At 32.6% G+C, this 14,645-nt stretch overlaps 1 protein-coding gene across 7 annotated transcripts; it reads left to right on the top strand.

The window, feature by feature from the left end:
- The first annotated feature begins 10,624 nt into the window (after positions 1 to 10,624).
- LOC105636576 (TSL-kinase interacting-like protein) lies at positions 10,625 to 14,638 on the top strand. 7 transcript variants are annotated; one of them, XM_020680263.3, is made up of 9 exons: positions 10,639 to 10,767; positions 10,895 to 10,918; positions 11,758 to 11,971; positions 12,123 to 12,346; positions 12,454 to 12,689; positions 12,769 to 12,892; positions 13,150 to 13,560; positions 13,915 to 14,034; positions 14,126 to 14,638. In XM_020680263.3, the coding sequence occupies exons 3-9, from the start codon at positions 11,845 to 11,847 to the stop codon at positions 14,216 to 14,218; spliced, it is 1,335 nt and encodes a 444-aa protein (XP_020535922.1). In that variant the 5' UTR covers positions 10,639 to 10,767; positions 10,895 to 10,918; positions 11,758 to 11,844; the 3' UTR covers positions 14,219 to 14,638. The 7 variants fall into 7 exon arrangements, with proteins under 7 accessions (XP_012075275.1, XP_020535923.1, XP_020535922.1 ...); XM_012219886.4 differs by having other exon boundaries at positions 10,641 to 10,767; positions 11,821 to 11,971; XM_012219884.4 differs by having other exon boundaries at positions 10,642 to 10,767; positions 10,872 to 10,918; positions 11,821 to 11,971.
- Positions 14,639 to 14,645: the final 7 nt, after the last annotated feature.

Here is a 14,645-nt window from a genome sequence, read left to right as displayed (position 1 = left end):
TTTTAGATTAAGTTTTTTCGTTTTTCGTTTTTTTCCTTAAAAAACAATAAACTTTTTTGTTTAAATTTGCTTAATTTTTTTTTTTACCTTTCAAAAAACTGTTTTTTAAAACAAAAAATAAATTTTATGAAACCACAAATAATGATTTCTGTAATTGTGCTTTCTGTTTTTATTTTACATTCCTCTTTTTTTTTTTCATTTTTTATAAGACTTGTCCTCATAAAGTCGTATTATTATTATTATTTTCTCTATCCATATAAATCTATTGTCATTTATTTTATCCAAAATATATAAGCATTAATTTTATTATCTCTATTAAAATTCTAGGCTTTTTTTTCATCTCTTCTCTATCTAGTATTATTTTTATATTTATTATTATTTTCTCTATCCATATAAATCTGTCACTTAGCATTATTTATTTATTATAATACTTGGATATTATATTTTTATTCAACTAATTGCATACATAATAATCATTAGTTAATTTAACTTTGAATTTAAAAATTAAGTGTGAACTAAAAGAAAGGAAAAAATAATTTTAGGAAAAGAAAAACAATTTTGAGAAGTAAGTATCCAAAAACTAAAAACAACTTTATGTTTCTAATAAATAAAAAATTAAAAATAAACGGGGCCTAAATATTTATTAAAACTATTTAAACTTTATTTTTAAGTAGTTTAAATGTTTGGTTAATTAATTAAGTATTTAGATGTAATTTTTTTTAAAATTATTTAGAAGTAATTTGTTTTTTTGAAAATTATTTAGAAGTAATTTAATATAACTAAAAAGAATTATTAATTAAATATAAAGTTTTGATTTGAAGGTTTGTTAAAAATGTTGGCATTTTAAAAAATTGTTATGCTAGTACTGTATTTTATTTAATCAAAAAGTTGTTCTCTAATAAATAGATAATCAGGAGTAAAAAAAAAAAATACTCGGACTTTTAACTTATTTTAATTTTAAAAAAAAATTATTTCTTTCATGAGGATTTACAAAATTAATTAATTCGGCTTCGCATTTTTATATATTAAGTATTTAATACCTGAGATTTGGTTCCGTCTCATTAGATAGTCCTTCCATCTAAACTTCCATAATTTTACAGTTAAATGCCTCATAAAAGACCAAAATACCCTTTTATAAGAAAAAATTAAAGCTATCATCAGTTGTTATCTCCTTCATCTGTCTAACACTCTGTTTGGGAAGGGAGGAAGGAAAATTTGGGTAGAAAATAAGAGGAGAAAGTCACTTTCACTTGTCTGGGAAGGTGGTAGAAAATATGGAAGGAATGATTTTAATGGGTATTTTTCTCCCGGGCCCACCCAGATGGAGTCTCTTCTCCCATTCAAAGATAGAAAATCGAACTCTAGAAAGGGTGTGTTCTTCGATCTCACAGCCTCCAGCTCCTTTCTTGAGAATTTGATGCTTGCGCTACTTGTTCTTGAGACATAATGGGCATGATTGGAAAAACTTTAATGCTACCTATATCGTTTTGTCCAGAAATTATTTAATAGGAAAAATTGTTAATGGAAGCGTACATTGATTCATAGTCATTGATTACCTCATTGGCTTATTCAATTCTTATTGTTGCCGGAAATCCGTGTTTTCTTCACTCTGACCTTTTGTCCGTACTCTTCTCTTAATGGTCAGAGATTAATCAACAGCAATGAAAGTTAATCTTTTCACGTTCTCTCAAAACAACCTGTTATCGCTATGCGTTTTAAGATAGCCGTCACCCGCTCTTTTTAAACTATTCCTTGATCTTTTATAATGCAGAAGAAGGGTATTAAAACCTTAACTGGTCCTCATCCCATTAAGCCCAATAATCATCATTTTGTGCCAACTTAATTAGAACCAACCTTTTAATTACATGAGCCACATAGATTATTAAAATAATCTAACAATGATATTCTCTATTTAAAATATTATTAAAACTATGATTGTTTGTATTTTTAGATCATGACTCTGTAAAAAATTGTGAAATAAATTTGGTGTTGCTTTTTTTGAATCCACAAGATTATCTCCATTTTAGTTTGTCTTCTTATATGAGACCTGCTAGAAATCCTACCCAAATTTGATTTAAATAACTCCTTTCTGATGCTTTTTTGGAGAAGGTAATGAAGATAATATAAGACTGTAATTTTTGAAAGTCTCAAGTCATTAAACTGATTAGTTCTTCTCTTAGAGAATGTTTTATTAATTACTAATTATATTTAACATAATATGCATGTGAAGATTGAGAAATCAATAGAGTTTGCAATACAGTTGTATAGATTGTACGGAATATGTATGTTTGATGCATTTATTAAACTAATGTATTTCATTAGCTCATCTACTGGTTAATATGAAATCTTTCAATATGAATAATGACATGGAAAACAATCATTTTATTAAACAATCATTTATTAATATTGGCTTAATGACCGTTTTAAATGGTGTGATTGGCTGATCTATAATTATCAGTATTCAAGCTTGAACACTAGTAATTAAAGGCATTAAACATTAACTAATTTTGTCTGACTTTTCTTCCATTTTTTTTAGATGTAAAATATGATGCATGCACACCTTTCAATGGTTTCACTTATAATTGGTTAATTCATTATAATTATTTAAATAATTAACCAATTATTAATTATAATGAATTAACCAATTATAACTTAATAATAAGATGTGTTATAATATCTCTAATTTTTATATGTAAAGAATAAAAATGTAAATTTGCAATAATTTTATTTTCTTTTCTCCATAGTTAGAATTTTCCAAATATTTTATTTTTCTTCCTCCCATTTACTTTCCTCCTTTTTCCGAACATAGGGTGAAAAATTAGGAAAGAAAATGGATAGTAAAATCAATCCTTATTTTCCTTCCTCCCTTTTCCAAACACAGTGTAAATCTCCATCTCAGCAACTATTCAAACCCAAAATTAATTATTTTCCTTTGTCTTGATAATTAATAATTAATTTTTATTATTTCTTTAGATTTATCGGCTGACAGAAAATTGAGCCATAAGGCTTCAGTGAGATAGCTTAGCATCAATGCACTTGTTCTTTTGTTTTTTTTTCCCTTTCCTTCACTTTCCCTTTGCTTTCATTCTTTCTTTTATATTTTCATAAAAGCCATGGATTTTCACCGAAATATTACATTTTCCGGTGATTATTACCAACCTGAGCAAGTCCTTCCATCCTCTTTCTCTGGTTCTAAGCTTGGAGCTCTATCACACTCACTAGACCTCTTGGTGACCTTTTCTCTTCTTAAAAAACTGTAGGTGTTAATTCCTCTTTTTTTTCATATATTTTTTTTTTTACTTTTTATTGTTTACAATATTTATAAGAATTGCAGTTTTTGTTGCAAAAAATTTGGTCTCATTATAGCTTCAAAAAATTTGTTGCCTTTGTCTATAAGATTAAGCTTGAAGCTGGTGGTCGGTAACGGAACTCCACAAGGATGAGATAAGTACACAAGTCTGTTTGTTGTATTTTATAAATACTATCTGTATTTTAGATAGAGTTAGTTTTGCAGTCCTTATCTACTTCTATTTCTCTTGTATTTAACAAGCCTCTGTGTAACGTATTAAGATACAAATACAATCATACTTCCCTTTTATGGTATCAGAGCCTGCGGGCATTCTCTTCAATATTTTCTCGTTATTTCTTTTCTATTTTCAATGGGTTCCTCAAACGTTTCTAATGTTTTCCACTCTTCTGGAAAAGTTTTGGTTTCTATCAATGCTTCACAGTTTCCATTGAAACTCTCACCTCAAAATTATCCGTCATGGCGCGCACAAATCGTTCCTATGTTGCGTGGTCACAATCTGCTTGGTTACGTTGACCAATCACTTCCATGTCCATCTCCGATTATATCAAAAGATGGAGAAGATATTGCAAATCCAGATTATGAACACTGGATTTGCCAAGATCAGTTGATACTTGGTGCGATTATTGCGTCCATCAGTTTTTTTGCGATGCATATTATTTCTAATGCCGAGACTGCTGCTGATGCGTGGGATAAAGTACAGACCACCTGCGCAAACAAATCTGCCACGCGAGTCTTATCGCTCCGCGAAAAATTATCCAACTGCAAAACTAACTCTATCTAAAATACAGATAGTATTTATAAAATACAACAAACAGACTTGTGTACGCCGTCATCGCCATCTTGTCGAAACTGGATTAACTCTTCTTCAATCTGCAGGTCTTCCGTCACTTTTTTGGTCATTTGCTTTTCAGACGGCAGCTTATTTAATAAATCGACTGCCAACACCTGTTCTTAATATGTCTTCTCCTTATTTTCAATTGTTTAAGCAAGTTCCAAATTATTCTCGGTTAAAGGTCTTTGGTTGCTTGTGTTACTCGTATTTATGTCCCTATACTCATAATAAATTTGAGCAGCGTTCTAAACCATGTCTATTTTTGGGATATTCTTCACATCAAAGTGCATATTTGTGTTTTGATTACAATTCTAATAAGCTGTTTGTTTCCAGGCATGTAGTTTTCATTGAAGACCAATTTCCTGGTCAAAAGTCAAACCTGGAGCCTTCTAATTCGAATGAGTCCTGGTACAATGTTGAAAGTCAACCTTTAATTCATGCGGTGCCGTTTCCATCCTCTCCATCTGGTACGACGCCATTTTCCCACCAAGGGGATTTTCAGAACCCTAATTCCCGATCTAACGAAACACAGATCACAACAGTTGTTCCTTTTTCACCCAATTCATCTATGTCGCATTCAACCGAGCCTATTTCTGAGTCTTCTTCATCGTCTGATTCGTCTTCTATGGCAACATCAGCTTCGTTGTCTTCAGTTCCTGTGTCTTCTCCTATGTTTGTCTCTGTAGAGTCTCACCAATCCGTGACATGTTTCGATTCCTCATCTCACACACAATCAACCGAACCACCGCCTCAAAGAACTCATCCCATGGTCACACGCTCCCAAAATAACATTTATAAACCCAAAGTTCTCCACACAGTCACTAAACATCCTCTACCCGCAACTGTTGAACCAACTAGAGTTACTCAAGCTCTGAAACTTCCGAAATGGAGGCAGGCTATGAATGTTGAATTTTATGCTTTAATTACTAATGGCACATGGGTTCTTGTTCCACCAGCTGCAGGTCAAAATCTCGTTGGATGCAAATGGATTTTTCGAGTTAAACGAACCCTAGATGGTACAGTGGCAAAATATAAAGCTCGTCTAGTTGCAAAGGGTTACACTCAACGACCTGGTATTGATTTTGAAGATACCTTCAGTCCTGTATTAAAGCCCACAACCATTCGAGTAATCTTGACTATGACAGTATCCAAGCGGTGGAATGTCTATCAACTGGATGTAAACAATGCATTTTTACACGGTCCTCTCTCTGAGAATGTGTACATGCAGCAACCACCAGGTTTTATAGATTCAGAAAAGCCACATTATGTCTGTAAACTTGTTAAAGCGCTTTACGGGCTTCGTCAAGCGCCTAGAGCATGGTATCAAGCGTTGCGCAATTGTGCTGTTCAGTTTGGGTTTGTCCAATCAAAAAGTGATCATTCACTCTTCATACTGCAAAGAGGTGCCAAAACTTGCTTCTTTCTTGTATACGTCGACGATCTTTTGCTAACCGGTAATTGCAATGAGTTGATACATCTTTTTATTTCTGCGTTGGGGTCCAAGTTTTCTCTGAAAGACCCACAGAAGTTGAATTTCTTTTTGGGTATTGATATTCACACAACAGCAAGTGGAATGTTCATGAGCCAGCATCATTATATAAGGAAATTACTTGTTGCAGCTCGCATGGAGGGCGTCAAACCAGTATCCACTCCATTTGCGACAACTACCACTCTCCTCAAAAATGTGACCGGTAAAGGTGTCAATGCTACAGAGTACAGGAAGTTGGTAGGGGCCTTACAGTATTTGACTTGGACAAGGCCTGATATTTGCTATGCAGTAAACAAACTTTCACAGTTTATGCAGAGTCCTTCATCAGCTCATTGGGAAGCCTTGAAGCGACTGTTACGTTACCTAAAATCTACGATTGATTATGGAATTAAAATCACACCACAGTCTGCTTTTCATTTTCATGCTTTTTTCGATGCCGATTGGGCAGGTGATCCATTGGATCGGTCATCTACAACTGGGTATATTCTGTATCTTAGCAATGTTCCAATTTCGTGGGCTTCTCGCAAGCAGAAATCAGTTGCCCGCTCATCAACTGAGGCTGAGTATCAGGCAGTGGCCTCCACTGCGTCTGAAGTAATGTGGGTTAGTTCCTTACTAACTGAACTTGGTGTGTTGTCTTCAGTTCAAGTTCCGGTAATTTATTGTGATAATATATCAACCACCTATGTCTGCCAAAACCCCGTTTACCACTCACGAATGAAACACATTGAAATTGATATTCATTTCGTGCGTGATCTTGTTCAAAAGAAGAAGCTTCGCATTAGTCATGTATCAGCTCAAGATTAGCTAGCTGATGTTCTTACTAAGCCTCAGGCAAAGACTGTTTTTGCGTTAAACAGAACCAAGATTGGTGTCTCCGATGGGTCCACCATCTTGCGGGGGAGTAACGGAACTTCACAAGGATGAGATAAGTATACAAGTCTGTTTGTTGTATTTTATAAATACTATCTGTATTTTAGATAGAGTTAGTTTTGCAGTCCTTATCTACTTCTATTTCTCTTGTATTTAACAAGCCTCTGTGTAACGTATTAAGATACAAATACAATCATACTTCCCTTTTAGTCGGTGCCATTGATTGAGGGTCTAGATCTTGATGAGAAGGAGAAGAATCAAAGAGAAATTGCTTCTACAATTTGCATATGCAAAGTTTAATGGCACCTTGCAATGTCTATTACGATGTTGTATATGCTACTTTCTTTTGGTGCTCTTTTGTTAGTTGTGGCAATAGCTACAATGACTACGCAATTTGTGGAATTTTTGTGGTTGTTGATAATGGTCTTTCTGCAGTTGTTGGCGATGAGGAGTTCATGTAAAATGGATTTCTTGAATATGAACAATTACAGGTTTTATAAAGGTTGCTACTTGTCAATTTAAAATATCTTTCTCTCCTCTTTCTTAGTTTTTTTGTTTCAATTAGCCGAAAAAAAGAGTTGATTTTAGATGAAAAGACCATCTAATAAGATGGAATCAAATCTCGGAGGACTAAATATTTAATATACAAAAATGTGAGGATAAGTTAATTAATTTTGTAAAACTTCAGGGACAAAACAATTCTTTTTCCTTTAATTTTTGAACCAAACTAAATATTTTTTTTTAAAATTTATATTTAACCAATTTATAAGTAAAAAGAAACACTCTCTTTTCAGGGATCATTTGGGGAGATAGGTGATTGGTTACACAGGCCGGTTGGGGATCTGTTCTTCTATGGAGGCTGAATTACAGGCCCTATGCTTTCGATTAAATCTTGCTTTGGAGATGGGGTTTCAAAAATTAGAGGTGGAAATGGATTCATAAGCACCTTATTTCCTCTGAAATTGACACTCATCGCAGGTTTACTAATGTTCTGCTGCGTATTGAGCACCTCCTTCATTGCTCATGACTGATTGTCATTAGACATTGCTTTAGGGAAGCTAATCAGGCTGTGGTTATTCTTGCGAATCTTGCTGTGTTTGGAAATATTGGTAGTTTTGTGTTGCAGGACCGTCCTATGGATGTTCTAGAGGTTCTCAGTTGGGACATGCAGGGCGTGGCTTGGCTGCGCATTATAGGGTTTGCAAAAGAAAAAAAAAAAGAAACACTCTCTTTAATCTCATACACTATAAAATTCAAATTCAATGTTAGTATTGTGTAGTAAATATTCATTGGCAAATATAAATTAATAGCAACAGAATTATGCAACGTATGAATAACAAAATTTCTCAATATTTATAGAATGTATTTTGAATAACATATTTGGGAGACTCTTATAACAATTATTGGTCTTACATTTTATACTTTTTACAAGGGTTTGATCTCCACTCATCTTATATCTTACATTTGTGTAATATTATTAGTTTATTTTATATATATCTCTATACAAATATTTATGGGTAAATGTTTCTCTTAAAAATAAATCATGAATGAATGTGAATCAATAACAAATAATCCATTTTTAGAGGGGAAAAAAGAAAAAATTATGGGTATTTGGGAAACATTCACACACTAATTATAGGTCATACTTCTCGTACTTTTCCAAGATTGAACATTCAGTTAACCAAATCTAACTAAACCGAATTAGTATCAAATTAGCTCGATTTCAGTTTATTCGAATATATATATTTTGTTTTGAGTATTGCGGAAGGGGATTCGATTGAACATTCAGTTAACCAAATCTAACTAAACCGAATTAGTATCAAATTAGCTCCATTTCAGTTTATTCGAATATATATATATATTTTTTTGAGTATTGCGAAAGGGAATTCGAACTTAGATCTATTGTCAGACCGTATATGCACTTACCACTAGACTATACCTTGGTGTGCATCTGAATATGTTTGTATGGTATCCAAATCCTGAAACTAAATAGTATAATAATTGATCCAAATCAAATTAAATCGATTTGGTTTGATTATCCTAAACTAAAATAAGCTATTTTTAATTCGAGTAGTTATATATGGCAACTAAACTAAAAATCGAAAACCAAGTAGTTTTATATACTAAAACTGATCGGTAACTGAATTCTAAAATAACTATCTGAATTCCATTGAAATAAAGTCGATTTAGTTCGGTTAGAAATCGAGAATTGCTTGCTCTAACTGTCTACTTGGTAGATAATTTGAACCATTGTCATCTTTACTACATACCTATTCAAATTTGGTAGAATGCCATTAAATAGCTAGTGGATTCTTGCTGCATAATAGGATATTGGCCAAAGCCAAATAGTATATGCATACTTGGGCTTCTTTGTCTCCCAAAAGAAAAATAATAATAATACGAAGGTTGCAAATTTTGACACTTCTTTGACATTATTCTTAGAAGAGAAAAGTAGATATGGGTACCACTTCATCATCTAATCTATTCAAGATAGGATTATTACCTATCTTTTATTTCTTTGATGTAGTTGTTAATTGAAGATGGTTCTTTCTACACTTAATTTTTTATTTGAAAGCCAATCATTATGGCCATTGACATTATGGGGTTTTGTTGAAATCCCCAGCAAGTTCAATTTACTTAATCTTCTAGAAACAATAATATGGACGGTCATTAATCTTCCCTTTTGGAATAATAATTTGGGAACATTTGGATATGTTTACAATAGAGAATTAACAGGTAAAATATAAACAATCAAAAAAGTGTAACTCATTGGATGTGGGGATAAGAAAGGATGCAGTGACCTGGCAAAATGAGATAATTATGCAGGATTCAATAAATAAATTCATCTCTGTTTTTACAAAACTTTTTTTAGTATCCTCAATTTTCACTCTGATTTATTAAATATTTCAATTTATAAAATTAAACATGTTAAATATTTTTTTTAACATATAAATCACCTCAACTTATAAAATTAGTTTAATTAAATACTTATTAGATAATTGAAAAATGTAAAAATTATTATTTAAAATTATATTAGCCATATACCAATTCAGTATTTTGTGTATAAAAGTCAAAAATTTTAAAAATTATTGTTTTTACTGTAAGGAAGTATAAAATTATTATACAAAATGAAGTTTAGGGTGCTTTAAAGTTGATTTTAAAATTTAAGATTCCACAATATTTTTTTTCAAAGTGCAGAGGTTAAGTTATATGTATTCCTTGAATTATTGGCTGAATAAGAGGTTTATGGATTTAATAAGTCATGCTGATTTGATGTGAGATTAGAAATACTCACATGTTCCATGTATATAATTGTAGTGATTGTGTTTTTTTTTTTTTTTTTTCCCTTTATTTCTCATTCCTTAATAATTATAGGCCAGAAAAAAAGCTATATTTTTAATTTATTAGATATATTAATGTCAAATTTTTAATATCATGGTAAATATTTTCCCAAAATATGTCTAATACACATATAAAATTTTATCTTTTAAAAAAATTCATAATAATGTGATTACGTTCATATTGTGTCTGGTATCTCGTATCTATATTTAAATTCGTTTCGTATCTAGTATCTATATTCAAATTCATAACAAGTAACTCTTTCAATTTATAAATTTTTTATTTCATCATACTAATGAAATATTTTAATAATTAAATTAAAATTATCAATAAGATCACAATTATCTATGTACCACTTAAAAAATTCAATTAAATTAAAATTCACTTAAAATGATAGTTAAAATTTTTAACTTCCGATTTGCCTAAATAAAATAATTAAAATATTGGACATCTGGGTAACTTTTCAATTTAAATATGTCATTCTTACGTTATTAAATACTTGAAATTCAGCTGTCAAACATTTTTCACAATTTTCAATTTTATGAAATATTATTCAAATTAGGATAAAATTGGAAAAATTATAAACTTCGGGTGATAAATTTATGAAAGTGTGAAAATAAGGTTTCTTAATCAAAGTCAAGGAGAACGCGGGCGGCGGAGGGTTCTGAATGGCTAAATCCATGTGCATAAAAATGGAGCCAATTCGGGTCCTGATTAAATCCGGCTGGCCCAATATTTGACGAGGTATACCGTATATTAACAAGCCCAAGTCCGCAAACCACTAGCATACGTCAGCAAAGCAACAATATTTCGGCAAAAAACTTATTCCCGCCAACAAATTTTCATGCTTTTCTGGTCTGATTTCAAATCTCTATCGTCTTCCTCTCTGGCTTCTCTGTCTCTTTTTTGAGGTTTTTGATTCAGGTATAAGAGTATTCATAACTTGAAATTGATTCAGTTAGTTGACTGGTTAATTTAGATTACAATCAGAATTCTCATTTGTTTTTCCTCTGTTTTCTCTTTTGGAGGAACCCTAATTTGACGGTAGCAGTTTTGTGTAGAGATTTTATTTAGTGTAAGTTTTCAATTCAATACTAAAATTTCTCTTCCTTTTCGTTTGAATTGTCTCAGAATTGAAAAAAAAAAAATTTAAGTTTTGGGTCACTTTTCTCATCTTTTGTTAGAGTGATGGAACTGTTTGATAACTGATAGTTCTCTGATTTTCAGTAGTTTCCCTTTGATTAAACACTAACCTTAGGATTTTTAAGGCAATTGCTTATATATATGTATGTGAACGTATGTGTGTAGATAGATTTAGCTAGCTTTTGGACTGGCTTTGCAAGCTCTTACAATCCATGATTGCAGGGACATGCTATTTGAATTTAATTTCACCTATGGACTATGTCATCGAAATTGAACTTAAATTTGTATAAACAATATGGCGAAACTTTTTTAGCTCTTACCTCATATGATTCTTAGTGGCTAGATTTTGGTAAAAGTATAACTTCGTTTGACCGTAATCTTTAGATACAAATTTTAGTTAAATCTTTATAAAAATTAGGTAATAATGATTGTAATGAAAAAAAATTGAATAATTTTGCTGATGCGAATTGAAGATTAGTGACCATACTGTAATTGAATGACCTTACTTGTAATGAACACTGCTAATTTCTGATTTGAAAATTTTTGTTTTCTTTTGGGATTTCGCCAATGAAAGCTTTATTCGGCTGTTACAAGCTTGTAAAAGAAATCATTAGTTGTACAAATGCTTGTTCTTTGACATTTCATTCTTCATGGTTGTGATAAATTGTGCATGTGGTGCTTGACTCTATGACAACGAACAACTGCAGAAGCAAGGTTTTGGAATGTTTGTGATGCAAATGTTTATTTATGCTTTAGTCTTCAATCTTGCAGAAACTCGTCTCTAAAGGATTATATTGCGAGAATAATGATAAAGTCAGCTTTTACCGTCTTCAGAATTTGCAGGATCTCTAGACTTCCATGAGAATTGCTAAGAAGCGAACGTCAAAGGTAGTTGAAACTACCACAAAGCTTAGAGTGGGTGCAGGTCAGACTCAAGTTGGTAAATCTACTAACAGAACTAGGGGGCGCTGTCTCAAACCAGCAGGTTTAACAAATTATTAAATCGCTTCATTTGTTTGAAAATTTTGAAGTTTATATTTGTAAACTTATTGGTGCTTGTTAGTCCTTTTTTTGCATGCTGTTCTACTAATTTATATGTAATCATGCATTCTGCTTATGAACATTCTATCTATTAGGGAAAAGTGAAGAACTTTTGGTTGAAAAAGCCAAGCATTCTTCACCTTCTGTTACAGCTGAAGCATTGTGTCCACTTCTTTTAGACAAAAGTAAATCTTCAGCAGAAAAAACACAGGTATTGCCTAGGCCAGAGCAAGATCCAGAACCAACTCCAAAAACTTCTGCAAAGATCAAGTTGCAGCTTTTCCCATTGGATGAAGTCACTCGCATGGGATTGGAAAAGGTAAAATTATGAAATATTTGGCATTGGAAAAGATGGAAAGTCCTTATAGGACAATTAGAAATTCGCTATAAGATGATTATGCATGTGAAATTTGGTTTTCCGCACAGGATGGATATAATCCATACTTGGAACTGACTCTAAGCTCACGGAAGAAGATGTCTTCTGTGCTTAAGCACCTGAATTGCAAGTGGGGTGGTTCAAGCATTGCTATTGGGGAGCCCATTCTTTTCCCAAACACTTTAACTGAAGATTTAGCCAGTTGTAGATGGACATTGAATGATAGCAATCTCACTGCAAGAGATGTCCATGTGGCTATTGGAAGCCCTTCTATCTTCCGCTTAAGGTCTTGGGCATGATCAATTGCTCTTATATTTTTTGGAATTTATTAATTATTAAAAATTCTGACTTAATCCATTATTAAGGTATGGCTGGCTCTCAGATTGTAAAGATATATCATCCAGCGTGCCTTCAACATCAACTCCCCTCAAGGCTTCTTTGCAATCTAAAGGCATGCAGAAGGTTTGCGATGTTAATAAACAAATTGAGGTAACAGGCAAAGAGTTGTTGTTGGGACTCTAAGTAAGAATGATTTAGAATGTGCATTTTAAGATTTGTAAAAGTTGTTGGGACAATTATGTGATTTGATTGCCAAAAGTAATTTAATTTATTTGTAATTTATACATATCGCCTTTGAAGTAACCCTTGTGAGAAACTTAGGCTACTTATGCTTCTATATGGGTGCTAGTTGGAATATGCTTCTAAAATTTATGCTTTTCTAAACTTGCTTATTGGGATCTGTATAGTGCAATGAAGGGAAGATGCCTGTCTGCACAGGAAACTCATATCCATGGGATGATAGTCTAACAAATATAAGTATTGGAGGCCTGCTATCTGAAGCATCCTTGCAGGGCAAGTTCAATAATTGTGATCCAAAATCAGCTGGTATTAGTGCAGCCTTGCAGCCATCTCAGTTAATCTCTGATTCACTTGATGCTTTTATCATGTCCCAAGTAAATCATTCCCAAGCTACAAGGCTGCCTTCTCATGTTTCAAGTTCGTCCATTTTGGATGCTGAAGACACTTGCCATGCATTTCCTTTTCAAAAAGTCTCTTCCTTGTGCAAAGATGCTCTTGCTGTCGGTGGAAGTGCTTATTCTCGTACCTGCAGCCAGGATACTGTCTCCAAGTCAACTAAATATCCAGATACCAGTGAGGTTTGCTCAATAATTTGCTGTGACTTAATTGTTACTCAAAAGGTTCTGAAATTTATTATTGCTCATTGATGTAGTTATTGGGCATAATCTTACACTGGTTTTGCTCGTAATGTACTAACCATGGTGTTTAATGTGAATACCGCATCGGAATCTCAAGATTTTATGTACATCAAAGCTCTGATTTTTGATATATTATTTATTTTTCTCCTAATTCAGCACTTCTGCAGGATTGTTTTCTAGGTTATTAGTTCCCAGTAAAAAGTTATTTTAACTAGTTGATACTATGCTATGAATGCTTCTCAAGACCAAGGTTTTTAATCAGCTCATCAAGCATTCTTGTTTCTTTGTTTGTAGGTCAACTTCCAATCTGGCATTCCGCAAGGCCATGGCTGTCAAGAATCTGAAACAGATTTGTCACTTTGTTCTCGAATTTACAATGATGAAAGCAGCCTTGGGCTGTCAGGAATCAAATGGGTACTTGAATTTATAACAATAGTTACTGTGGTCTCATTTTTTCTCCACATTAATAATTTCATACTAATTTATTACTGGTGTCATGACGCAGACGGATTCTTTGGGACCATTTGATCTTGGCCTATCTTCTTCTAGAAAGATTATTAGTGGTGACAGTTTAAGCTTCAGCAAAATCATTAGTTAGCAGACTGTTTCCATTGCAACTCTTCTGGAGATTGAATATTGAAGTTGGGACATACAGGAGATGGAAAGTGAAATGAATAAGCTAACACCTGATGTCCTGGTAGATGCAACAGGGAGTGTCAATTTTCGAACTGTTTTATATGTTCAAATTTATTTAGTAGTAATTCTGCATGCAATCGGAAGAATTGCAAACGGCAGGATACCTTTGCTTAATACACAGGACCTAATTTTGAGGGCCGAAAGGGAGAAAATTGCGTTTCCCGTTGATATTGATTATAGTCATATGCTTATGTTGCTTTATGTAGAGGTATTGCCTTAGTGCGATGAAACTGGCAGCTCTGGATGCTCTTATTTCTAACATGTATATTTGAAGTTCTGAACTTGAACTTCACTTGCTAATGCAACATATATTATTTACTTATTTCGCT

Source organism: Jatropha curcas, chromosome 3 (assembly GCF_041381405.1).
Source record: "Jatropha curcas cultivar XTBG-Jc1 chromosome 3, XTBG_Jcur_1.0, whole genome shotgun sequence".
In the NCBI taxonomy this organism is placed as follows: domain Eukaryota; kingdom Viridiplantae; phylum Streptophyta; class Magnoliopsida; order Malpighiales; family Euphorbiaceae; genus Jatropha; species Jatropha curcas.
This window is presented reverse-complemented; position numbering and strand designations above follow the sequence as displayed.

Bases quoted from the DNA above. Each gene is read 5' to 3' on its own strand.
- LOC105636576 (XM_012219885.4), top strand. From the start codon at position 11,845: ATGAGAATTGCTAAGAAGCGAACGTCAAAGGTAGTTGAAACTACCACA. The intron at 11,972-12,122 runs GTTTAACAAATT...TCTATCTATTAG, and splicing joins GCGCTGTCTCAAACCAGCAG to GGAAAAGTGAAGAACTTTTG. The intron at 13,561-13,914 runs GTTTGCTCAATA...CTTTGTTTGTAG, and splicing joins AATATCCAGATACCAGTGAG to GTCAACTTCCAATCTGGCAT.